This window comes from Capricornis sumatraensis, chromosome 17 (assembly GCF_032405125.1).
Source record: "Capricornis sumatraensis isolate serow.1 chromosome 17, serow.2, whole genome shotgun sequence".
In the NCBI taxonomy this organism is placed as follows: domain Eukaryota; kingdom Metazoa; phylum Chordata; class Mammalia; order Artiodactyla; family Bovidae; genus Capricornis; species Capricornis sumatraensis.
This window is the reverse complement of record NC_091085.1, coordinates 71034711-71062360: the sequence shown is the minus strand read 5'-3', so window position 1 is coordinate 71062360 and position 27650 is coordinate 71034711. Positions and strand designations below refer to the sequence as shown.

General features: G+C 43.2%; 1 protein-coding gene across 1 annotated transcript in view; it reads right to left on the bottom strand.

Moving 5' to 3' along the window:
- CORO1C (coronin 1C) overlaps positions 1-27650 on the bottom strand; it is a 78533-nt gene that overhangs the window by 25148 nt on the left and 25735 nt on the right. The window contains exons 2-3 of the mRNA XM_068990094.1: positions 26050-26249; positions 3089-3211 (exon numbers count right to left, since the gene is read on the bottom strand). Of these exons, the coding sequence (XP_068846195.1) occupies positions 3089-3211; positions 26050-26244 (318 nt within the window). The 5' untranslated portion in view covers positions 26245-26249. The remainder of the gene's footprint in view (positions 1-3088; positions 3212-26049; positions 26250-27650) is intronic.

The following is a 27650-nucleotide window of genomic DNA, read 5'->3' as shown; positions in this document are numbered from 1 at the left end:
GCTGGGAGGGATTGGGGGCAGGAGGAGAAGGGGACAACGGAGGATGAGATGGCTGAATGGCACCACTGACTTGATGGACATGAGTTTGCGTGAACTCCAGGAGTTGGTGATGGACAGGGAGGCCTGGCGTGCTGCGATTCATGGGGTCGCAGAGAGTCGGACACGACTGAGCGACTGAACTGAACTGATAAAGGTCACAACAAGCCGCTGTCAATATAGAAGAGTTTAGAGCACGTGTTCCCACGAGCCTTTCCTAGTTGATTCCGTCCCTTGGAACTGCTCCTCAGTGTGGATCCAGCCCATCCCAGCAGGGAGCCCTCTCAGGTTGGTTTCCAGAGAACTGGGGTCTACAATCTACCAGAGGAGGAGTGTCAGATGATCCAAATGACTTTTTTTTAACTGCTTTCAGCAATCATGACAGTGGTGATACTATTGGTATTTTTAGTGTGAGACTACTGTGTGTATACCGTGAAACAGCAAATGAGATAGATTAGAATATTTTAATTCATCCTGACTCCCTGAAAACCAGGATTCTGGGTATGAAAGAAAGGAGACAGAGATGTATTATTAAAGAAGTCAGATAAAAACTCTATAGTCCTGACTTTGAACTAGCAAGATTAAAACTAAGTCACAAGGTATCATATCTTTAAATATATATGTATATTCTGAACAAATTTACCACACGGTCTTATAAACAATGATCACCACAGTAACAATGAGCATCCCTAAGCACCCAGACGGTGACCGAGAAATTCTATTTTCCATTCAAAGAAACCAGAGCTTCTGAGAGAAAGGCCGATTCGAGGTGTGTGGCTAGAGATGTCCAGGATGGGCCTTGGACACTTCGACATGCCAAAGAGTAAGGAAGCAACAGAAACAAGCAGGGTCATGTCAGAAGGAATCGGGGACTACAGACAGGTTCCCATGAGCAAAGACTGAATGAGCTGAGCTTTGAAAAAAGAACTGTAATGGATCAAAAACTGTGAAATAAGTTCAAATCCATAAGTTCCATATGAAATGAAAGGGGAAGAAAACCTCCAAAGGAAAAACTAATTGGTCACCTTCTGAGGAAGACCGAGAACCAATTCATTATCTTGAAAACTTGGTAAATAAAAGGAAAGACTCAAATGTTTACCCTGCTTTCCTGTATGAACTATATACTCCTGGGTAACTACATAGATAAGAGGGAGGACTAGCTTACAACTTTACCAGCTGAAAACTGAAAACAACTGATATCCAGTAACTGTGCAAATTTAAAAAAAGAGAAAAAAAAAAAAAAAAAAACAGGCATCCTGAGACCTCATGCCTTGAGGGAAACCAGGGCTGGAGCTCTAGGCTTGTCAAAGGGTTGGAATCTAAATCTAATCACACTCCAGGATGCAGCTGCCAACTCGCAGGGAATCTGAAGGAGAGAGAAGCAGGTTGAACTGGACCATGAGGGTGCAATCAGCAGAATCTAGACTGCTGGAAGCTTCAGGTCGAAGGTCAGGCACCTCCAACAAGGAGAGGATGGAGGAGGAGCTCCTCCTGTAGACTAGGAAAGACTTAAAAGACCTACCAAGCTCTTAAAACTTGGAAGACTGAGCTCTAGCATCATCCAGAGATACACGTTTACATGATTAAAACCACAAAGACAGGCAAGGAGGTGAATTTACTGGTTACTTGTGGAGGGAGGGGTGGCTCAGGATTGGGGTGGGCATAGGAAGAGTCTGAGAGGGCTGGGAGAATCCCACTTCTTGACCTGGGTGGTGGTCACAGGATGTTCACTCTGTCATAAATCTCTCAATTCACTTTTTCACTTAACTGTTTAGCGTGTTTTTATAACACAAAGGTGGTTTGTTTGTTTGTTTTTTAAAGGGTAACATGACCAATAATGCTGGAGATGAGGAGAGATGGGTCAAACACCCTTCTCTAAGAAAGGTTAAGGTTTCTTAGATTAAGATTTGGCATTGGGTCAGAACACTGTTTCTCTCCCTTAGCAAAATGTATCTGCAGCCATTCAAATGATCAGTTTAGCAAGGCATGTTAAATGGAACAATCCCTTTTAATAGCAGCATATTTCTTTAATATGCTTTGGCTGCCAAAATCATGAGATCACAGGAGGAGTTATCCTCAGCCAAAAGTCCATGAGAAAAATTGGTAAATGTTTAAATGGCACAGTTCAGGAATTAATTTGTGTTTATGTAAAATAATTATAATTAACAAAGCCTTCCAAACAATGTTTCTAGGTCTGGTTCAGTGCACAGAAACCCAAGAGGGAGCTACCCGAGCATGGTTCTTGCAGCTCTCCACTGCCAAGTGAGAGGCTGCCTTAGGGAAGACCTGCTCCCATCCAGACCTGACTTCAGGACTCCCCTTCCGCACTCAGGCTCAACCTTTCCAACAGATGTTGGAATAGGGTTAAAAATGCATCCAAACCCATAATTACATTTGAAGGCTAAGAAGAACATAATCAAGAACAAGAAACTTCACTTTCAAAAGTACTCCTTCCTTCCACCAAAGCCTGGTTTCACACATAACCTACTTTCAGAACCTAGGGCACATAAAGAACTTACTTTAAAAATCTTTCAAGTTGGATGTTTGCAGAGAAAGGACTTTCTTAATCAGGGTCCACAAACATTAGCTTGGAAATAAGCACTTGCAAAAAACTCATTACTATCTCTCAGTATCTGTTTCATGTCCCATTTATCTGTATAACCTCTGGCATCATATTTCACTGGAATATGCAATTCATGCTAACAATTTTCTCTGCCTTTTTGGTGGGGAGGAAGGTTATGCTGTCCAATGGCATTCATGGAAATATTTGAAAGTCACTTTATCTTTTCTAAAATCTTCCCAACCATGCAGATGTGTCAACTGTTAACAAGGAAGACGACACACACACACTCTCTCTCTCTCATGCGAAAGAAGAAAAAAAGACAATAGAGTACAACTCCTTGATATAAGGGCTTGTAAAAAGGTTTACCAAAGTTAAACTTTGATGTTGCTAAATTCTTACATAATACAATGGACAATCAAAGCTACCACAATTTTCTGCATTTCAAACCTCCTCATTGGCCTGCGTGCCCACCATACCACGGGGACTTACCATAACAGTGCAGTCCTCCGAGCCGCTGGCAATGACCTGGTCGTTGTGTGGGCACCAATCTATGTCCAGCACTGGTCCTGTGTGGCCACATACTGTGGGGTAGGATTTGTCAATTCGACCAGTCTGAAAGGAGAGAGAAACATACTTATTAGGTATCATCAAGGCCACAGAGTCTGTATGTTTTCTCAGATCCATTTTTCCTTTATTACCTCTACCCTGAACTCTCAACACTCTACCAATGATCATGTTCATTCAGATCAGCCAACGTCAACCAATAAGAACTGTCAACTTGCATTTCTAGAAATAGTTACTACTGCTGCTGCTGCTGCTACTAAGTCACTTCAGTCGTGTCTGACTCTGTGCAACCCTACGGACAGCAGCCCACCAGGCTCCCCCTGTCCCTGGGATTCTCCAGGCAAGAACACTGGAGTGGGTTGCCATTTCCTTTTCCAATGCATGAAAATGAAAAGTGAAAGTGAAGTCGCTCAGTCATGTCTGACTCTTCACGACCCCATGGACTGCAGCCTTCCAGGCTCCTCCGTCCATGGGATTTTCCAGCAAGAGTACTGGAGTGGGGTGCCATTGCCTTGTCCAAGTTACTACTGAGGATGCTCTATCAAACAAAGGAGCTACATTTCCAGAACCAGAGATTTAATTAATCAATGGCATAAAGAGACACAGCAAAAAAGAAAAACTTTTTACCAAAATACAATTCTAACAAATAGCTGAATTGTAAATTATAGGCGTTTCTACTGTTTAGAAAAAAAAAACTAGTATTACTCAAAGCGTAAAATATAACCTTTAATATGATAAGCTAATACCCTTGAATATATACAAATTAACAGCTCTGGAAGTGGATGGCACTGTGAGCAAGCAAGTGACGGTAATACAAAGAAAAGCTTTCACCAGTGCTCAGGGGCTGAAGGACATAGGATGTGCCAAGGTCTCTGCTGTCTTCAATCAACAGAAATGCCAGCCGGGCCTTCTAATTTACCACTTTAGCACTCAGGCACTACCCAGATCCACATTTCATTAAGAACACAACTTTTAAGATTGGTCATAGCAACCATCACAATGTGCTCATGTTACACACTTGAACCTAACAAGCCAATGTGGCTTATTGGACCAATTCTGTGTTAACCAAGACAAATGCTCTTACAACAACAGGTATATAAAAGCTAGCTCCTTTTTAAAAGGTTAGTGCCAGTCCTTTCTGAGGTCCTTCTACATGTGCTAAACACAGGTGGACAGAAAGGGATCACCACAGTGTAAACCAACCTCTCCTGTTATGGCCAAGTGTCACAACACAGGAGCAGGCTTTTTGGAAAATGTTTAAGATCAGTAAATTTGGATTTCTTCACTGACTACGGAAATCTCCAGGGAAGCAGTGTGCTAAAGCAGAGATCACAGGCTTAGAGTCAGAGAGATGGGTTCAAACCCAGGCTCTCTTGGTTAAATAGCATATGATCTCAGACAAGTAATTTCTCTAAGCTTCAGCTCATCACCTGTGAAATGAGTAATAATAATACTTACCTAGGAGGAGTACCATGAAGAGGAAATGAGAAATGAGGTAAATCATAGCCCAGCATTACAATGATCTATATAACATCTATAAAAAAATTATAGTACTGGAATACAGTAAACACTCAATGAAAAACTGGCACTTATTACTAGTTTTTCCTGCATAACTTATTAACTTACTCCATCATTAAGAGTTACAAATGTGTTATCTGTGCAATTTGGGCCAGACACTGAGCTGAGTGTTGGAGACAGAGGCAAGCAGGGAGGCCTGGCCTGGCCGAGCGTGGAGTCCATCTAGAGCTCTAGTTACAGCACAGCACGAGATGTGCGGCGGCAGAAGGCCCGGCAGCAGGGAAGCAGGAGGACGCTCAACCAGAGGTGTCGGCTTAGTCTCTGGGAGGGTTTTCTGCTGAGAAAGCTGAGTTCTCAGCTGAGGGGTGAAGATGGACCAGCCTACAGACCTGAAGCCTGGGTTTTTTCACACACTGCCCCTTTCTCTTGCAAAACTAATTCAACCCAGAGTGTGGGTCTCCTGAATCAGTATTATAGAGAACCTGGGTCATATATGAGAAGCCATGTGGGTCACTGACGGGCCACAGAGCAGCAAAAGTCAGGGACCAGGTGCCAGGGCTGGGGTGTGGCACTGCCTTTTTCTCCCTGAGGCCCTGGCCAAGCCTCAGTTCTCACCTGTAAAACGAGAACCCTAGAGTTCTTTCTTCCAGAACTGATGTGAGAACTGACTGACATAATCAAGGGAAAGCACGCGGTACTGTCCCAGCAATGTTGCCAGAATTCAACTGCTGGAACCCACTCTATCAACATCCCTGACCATACCCTTCCATAAAGAAGGAACTGTCACCAAGCATCTCAGCCAGGAGTTTCCAACCAGAGTTTCCAACTCTCCCTGTGAGTACTCCTCCCCGGAGCTCCTGCCCCAGGTAACAGTCTACTGCTCAAGGTGCTGGCGGTGAACTCACTCGTGTTTGTTTCCTGATATTATTATCATTATATTATGCATTATTATCATTATTTAAACTATATAGCAGTTACTCTCTTGAATGTGTGATATTTTATAATTTAAAACATTCTGAGACATGAGCCCCACGGTGGGATCTGACACACTGCAGCAGACACTGCAGAAGGAGGGGCTGCAGGAAAGGCAAGACCTGAGGAGATGAACGCGGAGGATTTTTCCGGTGTAATTGAAGGTGAAGTCTTCAGATTGAAGAGGCACAAGTCCCAAGGAGAACAACTAAAAACAAATCCACATTTACTCACATCCTAGTGAAATTCCAAAACACCGAAAACAAAGACAAAATCTCAAACAAAAGCAGCCAGAGAGAAAAGACAAATTACTTGGAGAGAGCGTGACTAGGTCAACTGTAGGCAGACTTCTCAAAAGCAAGTACAGAAACAAAGATGTGGGGAAAATATCTTGGAAATGCTAAGAAAAACAACCACCTGTGCATTCTATACCCAGATAACCTGTCATTCAAAAGTGATGGATGGCCAAAAAAATGGGACATTTTAAACAAAAAGATACTGAAAACTTAGCATTTAAAGACTCTTATGCAAAGAATTAAGTTCTTGGACTTATTTCAAAGATAATTTCAAAGAATTAAGTTCAAGGGCTTATTTCAGGAAATAAAAGTTAACCAAAAGAAAGAGCTGGGATCCCAAATCAAGCTGTGAGCAAAAAAACTGGTAAATGTGATCAGTGTAAATGAGCACTGACTGTATAGAACAGTAGTAATTATGAGTAACTGCAATAGAGGTAAGACAAGCACATATTAACATCGTTTCCAAACACACATTAAATATTTATTTTTAACATAACCAATTAGGATACCACAAAGTCAATCTCAAAAAATACAAAGGAATCAATATCCTAAAGTGCATGTTCTGAGTACAATGCAATACAATTAAAAATTAACAGAAAAATATAAACCAAAAATCTCCAATGCATCTGAATTACTCAATAATTCACACAGAAAATCAAAACTGGCCAATAGCCAATAGAAAAAGGTTAAAAAAAGAAAAGTGAAAGTGTAAGGAAAAGGTTAAAACTAGTCAGTAAATACATGCCATATAAAAACTTGTGGAATATAGCTAAAACAAATCTTAAAATTCCAGAAAAAATAAGCCATCTCCTAGAAAATATGTGATGTATCAAAAGTTTTTCAATAAACAGGAAACCTAGACAGACCCAGAACCCTAAAAGAACCAGCACAAAACCAATCAGTCAGTAAACTCCAAACGTAACAGACCTGGATGGCTGTACAGATGAGTTTTATCCAACCAACATCCCCAGAGAACAGAAAATCAAGGCACACTGCTGAACCCATAACCTAAGGAACGTACCACCTAACATGAAGGAAACCTACAGGACATAAATATTGATGCAAATATCCCTCAAAATGGGGGAAAAATGTAAACTAAATTCAGCAGTGTAGGTTGTTCACAAAAAACATAAGTAAAAAGATATGTTGCAGAATGGGAGATTTAATATTTGTATTAAATATCTGTATTTAATATCTGTATTTGTACACTATTACATGCATGTATACATAAAATGTGTATCTGACAAAATCAACAACACTTTAACAGAATAAGGGGCAAATGACAGGAACAAGGATCCACAGGGAAGGAAGCCTGAAAAGCCAACAGATGTATGGAAAGCACTCCATTTCACTGGTAATCAGGGGACTGCAAATTAAAACAAGGTAATAAAGCCCAGGCCCAGACGGCTTCACAGGTGAATTCTACCAAAAATTTAGAGAAGAGCTAACACCTATCCTACTCAAACTCTTCCAGAAAATTGCAGAGGAAGGTAAACTGCCAAACTCATTCTATGAGGCCACCATCAACCTAATACCAAAACCAGACAAAGATGCCACAAAAAAAGAAAACTACAGGCCAATATCACTGATGAACATAGATGCAAAAATCCTTAACAAAATTCTAGCAATCAGAATCCAACAACACATTAAAAAGATCATACACCATGACCAAGTGGGCTTTATCCCAGGGATGCAAGGATTCTTCAATATCCACAAATCAGTCAATGTAATTCACCACATTAACAAATTGAAAAATAAAAGCCATATGATTATCTCAATATATGCAGGGAAAGCCTTTGACAAAATTCAACATCCATTTATGATAAAAACTCTCCAGAAAGCAGGAATAGAAGGAACATACCTCAACATAATAAAAGCTATATATGACAAACCCACAGCAAACATTATCCTCAATGGTGAAAAATTGAAAGCATTTCCCTTAAAGTCAGGAACAAGACAAGAGTGCCCACTTTCACCACTACTATTCAACATAGTTCTGGCAGTTTTGGCCACAGCAATCAGGGCAGAAAAAGAAATAAAAGGAATCCAAACTGGAAAAGAAGAAGTAAAACTCTCACTGTTTGCAGACGACATGATCATCTACATAGAAAACCCTAAAGACTCCACCAGAAAATTACTAGAGCTCATCAATGAATATAGTAAAGTTGCAGGATATAAAATCAACACACAGAAATCCCTTGCATTCCTATACACTAATAATGAGAAAGTAGAAAAAGAAATTAAGGAAATAATTCCATTCACCATTGCATCAAAAAGAATAAAATACTTAGGAATATACCTACCTAAAGAAACTAAAGATCTATATATAGAAAACTATAAAACACTGATGAAAGAAATCAAAGAGGACACTAATAGATGGAGAAATATACCATGTTCATGGATCGGAAGAATCAATATAGTGAAAATGAGTATACTACCCAAAGCAATCTACAGATTCAATGCAATCCCTATCAAGCTACCAGCAATATTTTTCACAGAGCTAGAACAAATAATTTCACAATTTGTGTGGAAATACAAAAAACCTCGAAGAGCCAAAGCAATCTTGAGAAAGAAGAATGGAACTGGAGGAATCAACCTGCCTGACTTCAGGCTCTACTACAAAGCCACAGTCATCAAGACAGTATGGTACTAGCACAAAGACAGAAATATATATCAATGGAACAAAATAGAAAGCCCAGAGATAAATCCACACACCTATGGACACCTTATCTTCGACAAAGGAGGCAAGAATATACAATGGATTAAAGACAACCTCTTTAACAAGTGGTGCTGGGAAAACTGGCCAACCACTTGTAAAAAAATGAAACTAGAACACTTTCTAACACCATTCACAAAAAATAAACTCAAAACGGATTAAAGATCTAAATGTAAGACCAGAAACTATAAAACTCCTAGAGGAGAACATAGGCAAAACACTCTCCGACATAAGTCACAGCAGGATCCTCTATGATCCACCTCCCAGAATACTGGAAATAAAAGCAAAAATAAACAAATGGGATCTAATTAAAATTAAAAGCTTCTGCATAACAAAGGAAACTATACGCAAGTTGAAAAGACAGCCTTTGGAATGGGAGAAAATAATAGCAAATGAAGCAACTGACAAATAACTAATCTCAAAAATATATAAACAACTTATGCAGCTCAATTCCAGAAAAATAAATGACCCAATCAAAAAATGGGCCAAAGAACTAAATAGATATCTCTCCAAAGAAGACATACGGATGGCTAACAAACACATGAAAAGATGCTCAACATCACTCATTATCAGAGAAATGCAAATCAAGACCACAATGAGGTACCATTTCACACCAGTCAGAATGGCTGCGATCCAAAAGTCTACAAGCAATAAATGCTGGAGAGGGTGTGGAGAAAAGGGAACCCTCTTACACTGTTGGTGGGAATGCAAACTAGTACCGCCACTATGGAGAACAGGGTGGAGATTCCTTAAAAAACTGGAAATAGAACTGCCTTATGACCCAGCAATCCCACTGCTGGGCATACACACTGAGGAAACCAGAATTAAGAGACACATGTACCCCAACGTTCATCGCAGCACTGTTTATAATAGCCAGGACATGGAAGCAACCTAGATGTCCATCAGCAGACGAATGGATAAGAAAGCTGTGGTATATATACACAATGGAGTATTACTCAGCCATTAAAAAGAATACATTTGAATCAGTTCTAATGAGGTGGATGAAACTGGAGCTGATTATACAGAGTGAAGTAAGCCAGAAAGAAAAACACCAATACAGTATACTAACACATGTATATGGAATTTAGAAAGATGGTAATGATAACCCTGTATGCAAGACAGCAAAAGAGACACAGATGTATAGAACAGACTTTTGGACTCTGTGGAAGAGGGAGAGGGTGGGATGATTTGGGAGAATGGCATTGAAACATATATACTATCATGTAAGAAGTTAATCACCAGTCTAGGTTCGATACAGGATACAGGATGCTTGGGGCTGGTGCACTGGGATGATCCAGAGAGATGATATGGGGAGGGTGGTGGGAGGGGGGTTCAGGATTGGGAACTCAGGTACACGTGGCGGATTCATGTCAATGTATGGCAAAACCAATACAGTATTATAAAGTTAAAAAAAAAAAAGTTTAAGTCACCTAGTAGAGTGATTGATATGTAGTGAATCACCATTAAATAAAATTGATAATATTAAAATAAAATAAAATAAGGTAATAATATTTGACCCCTATTAAAACTGGCAAGAATTTAGAAATTTAAATACAAGTGCTAGCAAAGATGTTGGGAAAGGGGAACTCATAAAAACTGCACCCAGGAGAGTATCCTGCTGCAATTCCTTTGAGAGCAGCCTGGAAACAACTGGAGTGGAAGATGCCCACCCCTCAGCAACACCACTTCTACATGGTCTGTCCCATATTTCGCACAAGAAGGGTATTCATGGCAGCACTGTTGGAAATAGTGAAAAAAGCAGAAGCAATTAAACTGTCCTTTGGTATAAGAATAAGTAAGCATCACTTACATAAAAGTTTAACATATAGAAAATAATAGTCTGTGTTATAGGTGTATGTACATGGGAACCCACTCCAGTGTTCTTGCCTGGAGAACCCCAGGGATGGGGGAGCCTGGTGGGCTGCCGTCTATGGGGTCGCAGAGAGTCGGACACGACTGAAGCGACGCAGCAGCGGCAGCAGCAGTACATGTAATAAAGGTACAAACTAATGGTACACAGCAACTTTGAGAAGATGATTCCTCTGGGGAAGAAAAAAAGATGAAAAGGGGAATGGTGTTTTAACTACATCTGTTATGCTTTACTGTTTTTCAAAAACAGAGATGAAACAAACATGGCAAAATTTTAACATCTGTTTAATCTTGTGGGTGAGCACAGGAGTGTTCTATTATGTATGACTTGTTTCCTAGTTTTAAAAATAATTAAAATATAATAAAGTTGAGAAACACACTAATGCATTGCTATTAATTTACATTTTTAAAAAATGTTTAACTTTCGAAAATTTTTCTACCTGAATTGTTTTATTTGATCTCAGGGTCTCTGCATTCGGGGGCTCTCCCTAGCAAACCACTTGTGGCATTCTTAATGGTAGAGGACAGTCACTAAGCTCTCAAAAGCTAAGGACACCAAATAATTTTTTTCAATCTGGGCTAAGAAGAGCTTTTTATTGGGTATACAGCAATCTTGAGGGGAATCTGGGAGTACATTAACGCTATGCTGTGCATGCTCAATTGCTCAGTCCTATCCAACTCTTTGCAACCCCATGAACTGTAGCCCACCAGGCTCCTCTGTCCATGGGGATTCTCCAGGCAAGAATACTAGAGTGGGTTGCCATGCCCTCCTCCAGGGGATCTTCCTGATCCAGGGACCGAACCCAGATCTCCTGCATTGCAGGCTAACTCTTTACTGGCTGAGCCACCAGGGAACTAATTGTTCTTATATACTCAGAAGCTTACTAAATGACTTTTCTTTTTTAGGTTAAAATTACACAACCCTGGCCAAAAGTTAATAGCTACTTACCAGTATTCTTCAGTTAAGTAAGGTACCTGAGAATAGTAAGCAGCATTTCTGCATTCTCAACTCAGCTCCAACAAGTCTACAGCATAAAAGTACTAAAGGACCCAGCATTTTCACAGGGACTTGGATGTCATTTAAAGGACAAGTGCCACTTATTTCCCTCCTTTCTATTAAAAAAATCAGTAATAAAAATCACTAGTGCTTTCAGAAGACTTACATTACATGCTAAGAACTGTATGAAGATCTTTTATCTGCATTATCACAACTACCTGCATGATATAGCAACTCTATTATTCCCATTTTCTAGATAAAAAATAGCAACAGAGAAAGCCAAGAAGCACAGATCGAAAATATCACTGACAATCCTACAAGGTTTCTACAGGGAAAGACAATTTCCACTATGCCATGAGGTTGTGAAAAAGGCATGAGAGTAAAGTGGAAATTATTGGGAGCTGGTCATCAGAAACCCAAAGTTAATCAAAAATGATACCCTGCAAACAGCTGCTTCCTCTGGTTATAACATCGCCCTAAATCCTTATAACAAATAAAGCAGGGAAAGTCACATCCTTCTGCAGCACAGCAGGAAGGGAATAGACTCAATGTCTGGTAGTGATAAAGGAACACGAGGCTGAACGTGTGAGAAACACTGCTGTTTTCAATGTGCACTGATGGTTTCACACGCAGGATGCTCTCCAAACACAGTCAAGCATCAACCCTTGATTCCAAGGGCTTGCACATCCAAATAGTTTCTTACCCACAATAAAATCAAACCCAAAGCACAACAACATATTTCACCCATGAGTATGTATCTTTAAAAGGGCGGAGCTGGGCAATTACAAACTGCTGAGAGCTCAAGTCCCTGGAAACCGAAGGAAACCATACAATAACGGCCTTATATGGTAAAGATGAGGGCATATCATTTAAGAAAGTCCTTCTGCGCCTGGACCTAATGAGAATGCACTTCTCATTCATAATCATGATACATCCTCATTTATCATCCAGTGAATAAACTGAGGAATCCATGTCTAATTCTAGATTGTGAAGGGCCATTCAGAAAGACATGACTACAAGTCATGGTGACAACATGGCTTACCTGCTCATCTAAGCTGCAAATTTAAATGAATGCAGAGGATGGAAGGAAGACTGACAAGAACTTAATAACTGCCTTTAAAGTATCGTCTCTGGCTAAACAGTGATTTAAGAACTACTCATCAATTTCCCAAGGCTTATATATAGAATAATTTCATTTCCTAACAAATCAGTCCACTGTTTCATTAAGGATGCGTCACCTCAGTTACATCATCTAAAATATTACTACTTTGCTAGCGTGGAATTCAAAGCTTAGCTGAGACTAGCCAGTCAGATATAAATTTCCTGCTTTGAATAATTGTTTAAATATACTGATTATTTACTAGTTATCCCCATCACATGCCATAGAACAACTTCTATTGTACCTCTCCAGCTAAAACTCCAAGTGATGAGAATTACTAGCAAGTCAACTCAAGTGGAGAAAATGACCAACACCAAGGTTCCCAAAGGCTCTGGCTCAGACCCCACGCCTACACTTGTGGGACGTATCAGTGAAACAGGTCAGAGCACTGGCTTACAGACTATTATTACCTAAAGGACTCAGTGGCCTGCCGGAGACCCAGCAATATGAGCCCCGGGTAAAATGGCTCTCCGAAGTGCGTGTGCGGCTGGCACCAGGGACAGCTGGGACAGCAGTTTCCACGTGGCAGCCCAGGCTGAGGCTGACGGTTCTGACAGGTTCCAGCCAGCACTCCTGGTAGCTGAGAACCACCAGGACACTGGCGCTGTCATTTACTCTGGGTTTGGGAAAAGTCCTCAAATATTTCAAAGTGGCTACAAGCCTCAGCACAGCTCCTGGAGACTGATGCTTCACTAAACCCACAGAGTTTGGGAACACTTTCCTCCCATAGGCTTTCTTGTCTCTTTTGGGGGGGTGGTGAACAATCAAAATTTAAGCATTAGTAAATATATCTTTGTAAAACTGCTCTAAGAAGGAATGCAATTTTAAATAAGTTGGCAAAAACATTCCTCCTTAGGCATAGCAAGTTCCACATAACTCTTCAAAATATTTCTAATTGCAAAGGTATTTCCCATTAGCTTGAATAGGAAACCACAACTGCTTCCACTTACATCTAACAGTGTGTCTTACTTATGTGTCATAGAGTGGAGTGTTAGTTGCTCAGTCATGTCCAACTCTTTGCAACCCCACGGTCTGTAGCCTGCCAGGCTCCTCCGTTCGTGGGATTCCCCAGGCAAGAATACTGGAATGCATCGCCATTCCCTTCTCCAGAGGATCTTCCCGACCTTACCTGTCATATCTCCTTTCAAAAAAGAATCCATGTTTACGAAGTGCACTCATCACATTCACTGAAGACACTACCATGCAATCAAAGCACTTCTGATACATACGAAACAGACACATACAGAAGTCTTGTCACAGACGCTTCTATAAAGCAGTTCCACTCTGGGATGTATTTTCAAGGAAGCTAATGGTGTATTTTACAGGTGCAGACATTTCACCCTCCCAAAGTCTCAAAATACAACTCTGGAACGCTTCCATAAGACCGCTGCATTAATCATTTAGGATGACTTTCTTCATTTAAGACAGACCGCCTGACATGGTAACTGCTTTCAATCCACACATTAGCTTGCTCAATATTAAATTGAAGATGCTACCAAACTGGTGCCAAGGAGGCTCAGTCTAATAATTACTGGTTACTTCTAAAAGCGACCTTCGGTAAAAGCCACACAACACTTTACCTGGCAGGCTTATTCTTGCTCACAACCAACATGTTTCCGTAAAGTTTAAAAAACAAAACAAAACAAAACTCCCATGGTGTCAAAAAGTGACACGTTAGTTCCATCATTCAAATCAGATATTCCCTTTTAAGATGCTGAGGGTATTCCACACACTATGTCCTAGTCTACACTCTGGATTCAGTCAGACACGCAAGGTGTTCCGGGGCGGTGGGTTCTGCCTGCTTCCTCGGCAGTCTCCCTCAGTCAGTCCAGTACAGGCAGCTCCCACGACTTCCCTCCAAACTTCTCATCTGCAGTCTTCTTATAATTCAGCCATTTTACAATCCATTATGATAATCTGAGTTTATTATCTGGACTGGTTACACCATTCTCAGATGTAAGGCCCAAACAGCTTCCCCCCACACCCTGGCTCAAGGAACACAGATTTTTCCAAACTGTTCATCCCTACTTTATATTCATACAGGTTTTCATTTTAGGGAAAAATGCTGATCAAAATCACTTGACGTGTCCAAAGTTCAGTAACTATCATACTGTTGATACATCAGAAGATCTTTTCAGAGGCATGGATCATCTCTCACCACCGGCCTTGGAATAATTCCCTCAAAACTCATTCTCTGCAAGGAGAATGGTAAGTCAAACATGTGCTTGGACGCAAATGAAAAGTTTGCAGAGCCTGGGCATAAGGCCTCCATTCACACTGTGCAGAGTTCAAAGCAGTCAAAAAAGGGTAACTATTGAAGTGGGTTTTTCTTTTTTTTTCCAACTTCCTTTTTCTTCGAGCAGTATTATTTATGTGGATATGCGTTCTACTGAAATCTCTTCAGGCCCTGCTCCTCCACCGGAAGGAGCTACAGTGACTGGTGGGGGTGGGGCGGGGGGTGGTGCAGGGGAGAGTGGTCCATGGTGCAAGGCTGGGCGCCTAGCAGCTGACTGATGCACACGACACAGGGCCTGCAGACAGGCGGTCACCAAGAGTGACAGCTCCTTCATGGCCCAGGAATGGAACATTCTGAGGAGGTTTTACCTTAAGGGAACCAGAAACGCTAACCTTAAGGTGGAGCTGAGAGGAGGGGCTCAGGAAGAGCACACACAGATTGGGTTACCGGGCGCTGGAAAGTAAGCCGGCCATCACAGCCGCCAGGCATGGTGTGGGAGCCCTCACCTGCCTGTGAGCAAAAAGGAACAGTCTCTATGGGCACAAGTGAAAATGCCAAGCAAACCATTCTGACACTGCATGTCCTCTTTAAAAACTGGGTTGAAGAGAGAGGAGACCATTTTAAAAGTCCATGAAGAATCTGGGAGCAGTTACTGTAAAACTATGGCTATTTTATCATCCGAAAGCAGAAAGGTGGAAGAGTTGGCATTTCCTGGCTCAGCCACGCCTAAATATACAACAGCAAACGGAGAGGCTCTATCTAACTTCTTGACTTAACAGAAGATTTATAAAGCAAAAACTCATCACTGCAGACAAATAATTCCATATACCACCTCTGGTCTGAGAACAAAGAAAAACTAGGAACCCATGACGAAGTAGAAATGAGTCAAAACACAGTTCAGCTTGAAAGGAAAAGCTGGAGAGCAAAAGAACTATCAATGTAAGAGCAACTACAGGAAACTAAAACAAAGTATTCAATACCCACTCAGCAAGGACAGGAACTGGTTGCCAAACCCCTGTCCTGAGTGTCATCTCCCTGACCCTGGGGGTTCCTCCCACAGGACCCTCCATGAATGAGGAAAAGCCCCAGAACCACCCCTTCCAATCCCAGCTCTGCACTGGTTTACCCACAGCCCTTAGAGCAGAAACCCACCCTTCCTTGAAGTGGGGATGAAAACCAGAAAAATATCACAGCTCTTTTTTTTCCTTTCTTTCTTTAGGCAAATGCTTTGGGCTGCATGGCCAAGGCAGCTGACATCTTGCAGTGGTTGTCAACAAGCAGGAGCACCAGAGCAGAGACCCAATTCAGTAGCCTGTATCATTTACTCCCGACTTATAGCTCAGCCAGAAAGGAAACCCAAGTCCCCGCTCCTCTGAGAAAGCCAACACGTGCTCATCACTGCCCTCAGGCTCAGCCTGGACTCAGCTCAGGTCCCACCCCCAGTCAGCGTGGAATTCAACTTGGCACGAGCAGAATGTCTGCTACATATGGTTACAAAGAGGCTTCTGGACAAGCAGGGATGGCAGGAATGTGTCTACGGCACCTGGAGTCTATTTCAGTAGCGTAATTGGTATGTAGAAACCTGCTCCTCACTGCGTGCCCGACGTGGGGTCATCATCACGTTTATACACAGAGGCTTCTGCCAGCAGCACTGCCTGTGTGCTCAGCCTGGGCTCACATGTTCCAGAAAACCAGGAAAGAGTTAAACGTTCTTTGCACTTGACTCAGTGGCTTCCCCTCACCACAGACTCCCAGATCCCACCATTCTCCAAGCCGCTGCGCAGCCAATCAAAGCAAAGGAAGGAAACGATGCTGGCCGGCTGACAGCCCCAGAGCTCTGATGGCCATATATGGTAAAAACCACTGTCAGAGCCTGTCAGGCCTGCGGGCCGGCTGCTGTGGACATATCAGTGAACTGCAGCAGCGCCAGAGGCCAACCAAGGAAACGCACAAAGGACAGGCTGCCTGCTCATCTCCAGGGGAGGGTGAAGGATGAGGGGCGGGGGCTGGGGGGGCGCAGGGCGGCGTCATCTGCCAGGGCATACGCTGAGACATAGCCACTTGCTGTAATCAAAAATAGCCCCAGGGTACACGGTGAGGTTCCTTCTGCCAGGACTTTGTGCTCCATTGTTAATAACTAGGGGTGAGGAGGGTGTCCCCCCTGGCTCCCCAACAGTCACTGGGAGAAAATGCAAAGGTCCTTCTGCGGCGCTTCATGTGGTAATGAGGCCGTGGGGCGCTCCTGGGGCCGGCAGCTCGGGACACAGTTTGGAAGTCATTGTTCTGCACCTGGTGCCTGCCGCCACCACCGCCACTGCCGGCCCCCACCCCCTGGCCCTTCACAGTTGTCCGTACCATCGACGGTTAAGGTGCTCAGGGAAGGAGGCAGCATCTACTTCAGGAGGCAGTGAATGGGCATCCCAGGACACATCAGGACACTGGCCCTGCGTAAATGCTCTGGCCCGTCATACCAAAGCTACCCTGTGCCAAACGTCCACATCTGTACAAAGGGCTACCGGCATCGCCAGCCCTCTCCAAAACGGGGCACCACTATTTGTGGGGATGGAAACTGCCTGTCAGCGGCGTACAGTCAGGGCGAGTCGCAGCCAATGCAAATCCAGCAGGTGCTGGCAGTGACTGAGGGTCACAGAGAAAAGCGCCATCGGGAGACTGCCGTTCCTTTTGAACTAGTCCATGAAAGAAGGCACTTATCAGCATGACGCCTGGCACTTAAAGGAAGCCTTCAATGATGTGAGCTGCTGCGACTCCGTCACAGCCGCTGTCTGCGCGCAAAGCACAGTGGAGACCAAGCACTTTCCAAACCTCGAAACAATTCTCAAGCTGCCAGAATCGGAGCCCTGACAGGCTAGTGTTTTTTGTTATTAAGCCTTCCAACCCCAGAGAAAGAATGCAAAGGATTAAGTGTCAATTAGGCCATGGTTTCTATTTTTTTTACATCTTTCACCCTCAGTGGAAAAAATAAATGTTAATCAAAAATATACATGTACAAATCAAATAGAGACTCAAAGTTCTAATCCATGGAAGAACTCAGAGCTCTGGGTAGTCACTCAGTCTGAGTTTCCATTTTTGCAACTGTAGAACAGGTGTATGACAGCAACCCTGCTGTACGCAAAAACTAAGACATGATGTATGAATGGGACCCGCCAAGCACATTCTTGATGCCGTGAATATGACATGAAGTCACCACCACTTTCTGAAGCTGAAACAGTGCAAAGATGCTATATGGATCCAGTTTTAACAATAATCCTAAAATGCAGAGCAATGCTTACTCTGGTTTTCCTCCATATAATGGTGAAGGAAAATTCCACTTCTGCACTATTTACACTGGAAGTGAAGGAAAAAATGGCCCAAAAGTGTGAGATTTTTCTACCAAAAGGCTGTTCTACAGCTCCTCCTAATTCCCCCCTAATCAAACATTCCATTACTCCAACATTAGAAAAGGTCTTCCCAATGCAGGGAGGAGGGACAGGGCTCTCCCTGGTTCTCTGCCCTCCTGGGGACAGGCCCCTCTTCTCACTCATGAGTTTAGTGAGTTGGCTGGGCTCCTCTTCTGTTTCATGCTGGCTCCCATGCTCAGGAGAAACCCAACTTCCAGTATTCTATCCTGGAAGACTTTATTTTCACAGACTGTATATATTCTCTGTGACATCTTCCTTGACTTCTGAGGCTCAGTGAGAACTCATTTCCCATAGCTGTGTCAAGAGCCCTTTAGGCACAAACATATCTCCCCATTTCAGGGATCAGTGTCAACTGTTGGCAAAACCTTTTTAAGAGCAAGAATCCAACACATGTTCTGGCAGAGCAGGTGCTCAAATGTCTCATAAATAAGCATGTGAATGAATTAATGTAATTTTTCTAAAGTACTGATTTAGCTTTCATTAAAGTTTAAACAATTAGCTCTTCATATACACTTTGGTAATATTAATGATAATGCTTTTTAAAAATAATATTTACATGTAATAAATTCATTATAAAACATTTTGAAAGAAGTACAGATAATTATAAAAAAGAAAATAAAAATCACCTTTAGTCCCACCATCTATGTTAACATTACAGTTTTCTCCCAAAATTAGTAACATAATCTGAAGTTACACCTAAGGCAGACTATAACCTTATAACACATTTTTAGGTTATGACAAAATCACAGAACATAGGATAAAAGTATCTTGCCATCTAACATACACTTCTCTTGCTACTGTACACAATCCCTCAATATTCATTTAAGATTTATTAAAGAATCCTATATATCTATATGTATTTATCTACATGGATTTTTTTTTTTAAAGGAGAGGTGGAAAGAGTATCTAAAATTACCCAAAAGGCCTTTGAGCCTCGTAAGAGACATGGGTTCGATGGCTGGGTTGGGAAGATCCCCGGAGGCATGGCAACCCCCGCCACTATTCCTGCTTGGAGAAACCCCATGGACAGAGAAGCCTGGCAGGCTACAGGCCATAGAGTCACAAAGGGTCAGACACAACTAAAGTGACTGAGCATGCACGCAAAGGACTATCTTGAGTTATTTATTTACCCATTGTGTGACCTAACATTATGAGTCAAGTAAGCATCATATTCTGAGAATACAGCTGATCCTTGAACAACATGGGTTTAAACTAGGCAGGTCCACTTAGGATGCAATTTTTTTTCAATGAATATGCACTACAAGATCCACAGTTGGCTGAATCCACAGATGCAGAACCATGAATACAGAGGACCAGCTGTAACCTTAAATGTGTATTTTCGGCTGCCTGGGGGTCTGTGCCTGTAACCCTAGTTGTTCAAGTGTCAACTGTACAGTGTTTTAGTTATCATTACTGCTCAATTGTTGTTGCTCAGTCACTCGGTTGTGTCCAGGTCTTTGCGATCCCATGGACTGCAGCATGTTAGGCTTCCCTGTCCTTCACTACCTCCCGGAGTTTGCTCAAACTCATGTCCATTGAGTCGACAATGCCATCCAATCATATCATCCTCTGCAGCTCCCTTCTCCTCCTGCCCTCAATCTTTCCAAGCATTAGGTCTTTTCCAATGAGTTGGCTCTTCATATTAAGTGGCCAAGGTATTGGTGCTTCAGTTTCAGCATCAGTCCTTCCAATGAATATTCTGGGTTGATTTCCTTTAGAACTGTCTGGTTTGATCTTGTTGGCCAAGTGTCTTCGACTGCTTAATGAGTCATCCTAAAATTTAGCTACTTAAAACAATAAATATTTCTCATCTCACAAAGTTTCTGTGGGGTCAGAAGTGCAAAAGCAGCTTATCTGGGTGGTTCCAGCTGGTTTTCATAAGGGTTTTCATAAGTCAAGGTGTCAGCCAGGGCTGCAGGGATACACCTTCAAGATGGCACATTCATGAGGTTGGTAAGTCAGTGCTGGCCACTGGCAGGCAGTCCCAAGGACCTCTCCATAAAGCTAACTGAGGGTCTTTACAACATGGCAGCTCCAAAAGAAACAAAGTGGAAGTCAATATGCTTTTAAGACCTAGTCTCGGAAGCCACACTCCATTGATTCCTCCATATCCTAGCAGTGACAAAGGTCACTTCCATTTAATGTGGGAGGAAACCGCCTGACGGCGTGACACAAGGAGGTGGCGGCCTCTCTGGAGGCTGCTGCCACAGTGGGTAAAGTGAGACGATGGAGAGCCCTGCCGCACAGACAGCCATCCAGCTTACACACCATCCCCATCACCCTCCCTTCATCTGTTAGGTGGCTAAAAGTATAATTACCTGACAATGTGAGGATGCAGCCTGAGACAGCAGCTAAGGAAATCCAAAGTGTGATTTCCACTGTCTCAGTGAATCAGAGGTAAACTCTGAGCTGGATACTAAATGTCAAGCAGCAGCACTTAGAATACTGACTACAATGAATCAAGATTTCTTCCTCAACAAATTTCTTCTTCAACAAATATGACAGAAAAGCACTCTAAAGCAGCCCTTGCCAATCTGAGTTCATGGAAGAATTAAGTCCTAACGCCCTAAGGCAGCTACTTATGTAGTGGATTAATTTCTTTCCTATGCATCTACAAGGCTTAGCAATGTCCGTTCCTTGAGATAACTAAGAATATATTCACTGAGATGATTTCTGTAGGGCCGAATTCTTTCACAAAACTCTAGTTGTAAAGGGCTACAAATGAGTTGGAAAGATAGTTCACGGACATAAATAAAGCAAGATCCCAAAGATTCCCACAAAATATATGGGAGAAACATACCGATGTATAAGAAGGCAGCACACAGCTACACCAGAGGAGCAAGAGGAGAAAGGAGACAGAGGCCCAGAAGGTTAGCAAAGACTGAGCCACATCCACCCTGGCATGGCCAAGAGCACACCTGCTCTCCAAGGCAATTGCTGGGAAGAAGAAATCAGCAATCATGTCAATCCTCCCAAGTAAGAACCGTCCAGGGAGGAAGGAAGACAGGAGCCCTCCACTTTGCATCCTACACCCAAGTGGATAAGAGATCGCGAGCAAAGAAGTCTAACCAACTTCCTCAACCCCTGTTTAGGTTAGGATTTCCAGGTTCTCTGTGATTGGCAGCTTTAGTGTGTGTGTGTGTATACACGTGCATGCACACACCTACCCACAAACACTGCCGTGCTCATGTAAGCCACAGTGGCTCACAAGAGGGAAGGCAATGCCTCCGTCCCACGTCCTGAGTGTGGCTCCCACACTCAGGAAGGCTTGCTCAGGCCCACGTGGTAGAGCGCACAGCGGGCCAGACTTTTATGCTTCTGACATGGCAGCTTGTGCAGTTGTGGGGAAAAAACCTCCACGGCCAAAACCACAGAGCCAACTTCTGTTCGGCAAGAATGCTATTATTCATCCTCTGAAAGACCAAAGAACAAGAACATGTACTAGGCCACACCTTGAGAAGTCATGACAGGACAGCATGCCGCAGCTTGATGGAACCATTAGGAAGAAACCCTGAATCACGTGTGCTAATCTAAATTGCCCCACCTCAGGGCTCAGTACTTTCCACATTCCCCCGGCAGTGAGTGACCCCTTAAAATCCTATAAAATCTTCTGGATAAAAACCTCATAAACCAATACACTTAAATAAACATATTCATTCCTAAGCTTACCTCTTGCTGTGTACACATCAATGTATTTGTCTCTAATACTCTTTCCATTTTTAAAGTCCTGGAAGACAGAGACCATGATTCTCCTAGACTCTAACCACAAGCCTCATGAGGCTACAATAAGTGCCAGTACACCAGTTAGTGTACTGCTGACACTAACTTTGAAGAGAAACTCACAGGGACCATGTTTTAAAATGGGGAGACTTTCAGAAAGAGTCACAATACATCTTAAGATCAATACACACATATTCAATATTAATATGGACAGAAAACCCCCAAAACACTGCCAAAACCAGCCTGGCTGACTATAACCAGGGGTAAAAACTGCAGCGGCAGAGGTCATGGGGAGAGGACGAGGCGGGTGGGGAGCAAGGGGCAACACACATTACCAGAAATCTCTGAGACAGTTATTTAAAAGCATACGCATCTCCTTAGGTTCATGTTTACAGAAATCCTAGACTGCCATCCTCACATACAGGAGTCTAACACACACCCAGAGCATCATTTCCTGCAATCTTCATTTCAAGCATCGCTTCATATTACATGTGGGAATTTGGTTTTCCCTTCCCTTTAAACAAAAGCAGCACCTCATTATAAAACTGTTTCAAAGTTGCCAAGACACTGAAGTCGCAGGACCTCTTTTCCAGGGCAGAATCCTGTTCAGGATCAAGGGTTCAACATGCACTCAGGCTCCTGAGTGTTTTCCTCCTTCAAGGCTGCCCTTCTAAAGGGGAGACAAACATCTCAGCACCAGCAGTCTCCAGAGGAGTGGGGGGAGGGTGGCAGGAAACTGACCACAACAAAAGGTAGACACAGCACTCCTGGAGGACAGAGATTACAGATGATCAGACCAACTGATCACATGCACACCTAACCAACTGTGCACATCCAACAATGAACCATCACTGTGAAAACGTAAAACTTATGATCCTCATTCAAATATATACTATTAAACCAAAATTAAAAGGAAACAGATATCCGGGGGCAGTTGGCCCTACAGAGCCTGCAGAAATGTAGGTTTCCTGACAATGTGGAGCAGAGTTCTATTTTCTGAAAGCACAGGTAGTAAGTAGTTAAGGGACAGGGTCTTAGGAAGAAAAGAAAGGGGAGTGTTACCTGACACTCCAGGGCTCTGGGCTAGGCCCTGCCATCCTAGCAGAGCCTTTCAAGAGCTCCTGAGACACAGGACTGTCTACAGGGGCCAAGGATTACTTTTCTTTGCTTGGCTCAGCCTTGCCTTTGGTGGAAAAGCAACCAGGAGTAAACAGGCACCTACTTCGCAAAGTTACGTGTTGGCACTAAGGAGGGAAAAAAGGAACAACAGCATTTCCCTTGCTGACTTCTGGGTAGCAAAATGAGAAAGCATATTAACACTGAGTGCCACGGGAGACAGGAAATACTTCCGAGATCATCTGGAACTCCCAAAGCAGAAAGGCGCTTTCATATAATACAGAGCCTTTCACGTTCCAGACAGAGAAACGGGAGAGAAGGACAGAGTGAGGAATCCAGGCCCCACCAGAAGTCAGTGACCGAGCCAGCACTGAGCGCCCGGCTCCTGCCTCCTGGGCCCGTGTTCCTTCCTCAACACCACGCTGATCCTAAGGGCGCAACACACACGCTTTAATACACAAAAACCCCAGAGTATGTGTGAACCCACTGATTATAAAATGTGATAGCCCCAAGTACTGGCTTTATTTCCAATGGGTGTCACTGGGCTCAGTTCATGCCAATGTCACCTCCTCCAACACAAATTAATATTTAAGGACCAAAGCCACACAGAATGCTATTACAAGCCTGGAAAAGACAGGCCCTGGAGGCGCCTCCAAAACCACCACTTTGCTCAAACATGATAATTTCTGAAGCAACTTATTCTATCCTAATTCCTATACAGTTGCTTAAAGAACAAAATGGTAAAATCTACTTATTGACCACTTCATGTTAAAAACCAAAGCACCGGATCCAGCTGGCTTTGGACCTGCACACGAGTCTCCCTTACATGGTATAAGCAGAACCCTAAGCTTCCCATGGTTGGTGAAAGCTAAGGTGGACTCACAAAGCCTTCTGTGGATGTGGGACTTGAAGAGAACTGTCTGAACTCAGGGGAAGATTAGCCACTTGGAAGTTGATTTTGGGTTTCTTAATTGGCTTGTTCCATTTCTTTGAAGCAAAAAAAAAAAACCAAAGTCTTAAATTTATCCTCTTGAACTCAAAATAGATCGCGGTGCCTCAGAGCCTGATCTTGGTTAACAAGCTGAGGTGTCTTCTTAGCTAGCCACCATTAAGACACCACTGAAAGTCAAGTTTTCAAGTGCTCCTTGCTCTTGGTAGACAAATCAACTAAAAAGTCGTGGCAATCAAATGCACTACTGGCATCAGATTCCAAATCCCACTCCAAAATCAGGTAAGTACAGTTGTAACAGTGTACTGTATTATTCTGCTGGGAAAGATTGAAGGCAGAAGGAGAAGGGGATGACAGAGGATGAGATGGTCGGATGGCATCACCGACTTCAATGGATACAAGCTTGAGCAAGCTCTGGGAGTTGGTGATGGACTGGGAAGCCTGACGTGCTGCAGTCGATGGGGTCGCAAAGAGGTAGACACGACTGAGCGGCTGAACTGAAATGAATGAATTATTCACCACCAAAGCAGACGTTTTCTCCACAAAAGTGAAAGTATCTGAGTACAAAATTTAATTTCAATTTAACGAAAAGAGTCTTCTTTAAAAAATGATAGACAACTTTGCCAATAAGAAAGTACATTTGGAGACATATATCAGATTTGTTCCCCAAAGGCATCCATGTCCTGTTTCTGTAGTGAGATGGTTCTGTTGTATAATACCACATCAATCCAGTCACCGAGGTGCAGATCAGATGCTAAAATAAAACAAGTTTAGTCACGAGCATCTGAGAGAATGAAAAGTCAAAAAAAACTGGAAGCTTTCCCAGCAAAAGTCTTCCTAAGAAAAAAACACCAAAATACAATGGGAAACAAACTTTGACAGAAATTTACGGACTGTAACCATTTCAGAATCACACGGCCCATCATGAGGAGACACGCCCCTAACGGGCATGGCTCGGGCTCAGGGAGACCCACTGTTCCCAGCAGAGTGGAAACAGCTGTGACGTGACCCAGCCGCTGCGTCCTTATCATGAGGGCTCAGGACTCACCAAACCTATTTTCCTCCCAAAAGCTAATCAGAAAATGACTCTTTCCAGGCTCTCCCTTCAGTGTTTCCCGCCTGTGCACCCCCCCCCCCCCATTATTTGCAATTCTGGGATTTCCTGTTAAAGCTCGCACAGACCTCATCTACAATTTTCAAGAACGGTCAGAAAGTTACAAACCGCCTATCTGCTCCCACATATTGGAGAGGGTTCTCTGGAAGGATGAAGTCAGAAGGGAGAACTAGGAAGCCCAGCAAGGCTGAAAATCACATGGAACCACTTTCAGTAGAGAGCCTTTATTTCTACCACTTGTGAACGCTGTTTAGATCCTATGCTGAAACTTACTCCTGCACAGACTTGCAATTTGCATTGTCTGTGGACATTTTCTCGGGCTCTCATCGCACTTACCATTCAAAAACAAAACAAAACCAAGAAGTCTCAGTCCTCATGATCACTCACACATACACACATACACACGAGTTTCTTATATATCTTTTACAATTTCTGCCCATTTAAAAACATTACTGCTTTTAAAGTTGCACTTTGGGAATCTTTTAAGGCAAGCGGATGATTACTAACCAAATCATTAAGTCCCTGTGCCTCTCCACACTCACAGCATCACCGTAAGAATCTTTCCTGTCCATAGAGAGCACGTCCAGAACAGAGTTCACCATTCTGTTTAATGATTCTCTGTCAGAGAAAAACTGATGTGGCTAGTAAAGCGTGTGGAACTTAACCTCAACCACATCAGAGTCTAATGGTCCCAGAAATCACACAATGCTTAGTGAACTATCTGTCTCCAAAATCAATCCATTACAGGCTAAACAGAGGTTACTGGAGGGTGTCATCTCACAGGATGGAAAGTCAGATGACTTACCTTGTGCAAAGGGAGTACAAGGAACGCTCCTCCCCCACTCGCTTCTATGATTATGGCAACGAATCTGGGATTGACAGCGCAAAAGGAACTGTCCCAGGTCACTCGAGAAACCCGGATGTCATCATAACACTGGTCATTTTTCACTGCTTGTCCAAATACATGCCGAAACTTGCTCTGTCGTACCACTCGCCTCATCGTGTCTGTGGGAGGACAAAAAGTAAGTTAAAATCATGCCCCTGAGAGAAAATTTACTTTTAGAAATGAAGAGCTCCAAGTCAGGAGAAAAAAAAAAAAAAAAAACAGAACAGTATAGCATTTTGTCTGCTCTCCTAAATGGTGGCCAAATGGCAAACCCAAATTTCCTTTAGCAGCACGTACTCAGAGAAAACTTGCAAAATGCGTCAGGGAAAAAATTACAAAGAAATGAAAAATTCCAAATTCGAGATCCAGAAACAGCTCATTAGTTTTAATTTTAAGAGAAAGATCAAGGTAAAGAATGAAGGAAATTAGCCTCTCAGGGCTGGGTGGGACTGGAAAGACAATCCACTATGATCCCCACCCCTTTATAGATAAGGGAAGCTCCAAAGTGAAGTCATTGGGTTGATTTGAAGCTGAGGAATCCCTTCCTCCCCCAAATTATGATACTGTGGCTTTTTCCTCAGTCTGCCAAGGTAATTTTTCCATTTTTAAGCATTTTCCCCAGACATCAGCACTCTGCCATCTGAGAACAGTGTCTGCTCACGAATGTTTCCACAAGACCAGCTACGAGCAGTGGAGAATTCACAAATAAACCGCCCTTGCCTTCAAGAGGCTTCCAACACAAGCAGAACAATCAGAGCAACTAAGAACCACATCTCTGGTGCTGTTACCTGGAGTCTGACTACTTGCGCTATCATGGGGCCAAAACCAGGTTGAGGAAGAGAAAAAGCAAGGCAAAAGCTTTCATGAAAAGTGGAGATGAATTGGATGACAAGAGGGGTGCCGCTAGCACACCAGATTGATTAGGCAGAAAGGGGCCAGGCTACGAAGCTGCCATGATGGAGAAAGGCCTGGGGTCATCGTGCCAGCAGCTGTGAGCAGAGGGAAAGAAAAACTCAGGGAGGGGAAAGGAAACCAGTATGTCAGAGCTGACCACTCAGCACAGCGAATTCCCAAGGAGCCCAGAGGACCTGGGGACAGGAAGGGACACCAAGCCGGTGTTCCCGGGCTTCCTCAGGGGTCATTTCAGACCCCAAATTCCACTGGGTTGTCCAACCCTGAAAGCGGTCAGGCTTGAGGAGCAGCAGGCCCCGCCTGACTGAGGCCTCCTGGGCTGCACCGCAGTGTCGTTTTCCTGTCCGTTAACACAGGACATTCCATTCGTGCTGGCCAGGGAGGAAGGAGCCCCCGGAAAACGCAAGTGACGATGGAACACAGGCAAACCTTCACAACTCAGCTGAACACTGGTCCCCCTGTCCCCAAGGACAGAAGAGGGCAAATAATGCCTGTCCACGCGTGCCAAATGGGACACATGTGGGGCGGCCGCTAATTACCACCAGCCCCCACCCTTGAATTCCCTTCCTCATGGCTCTGGGCCCACTGCTAAGTGCAGAAGCCCAGGG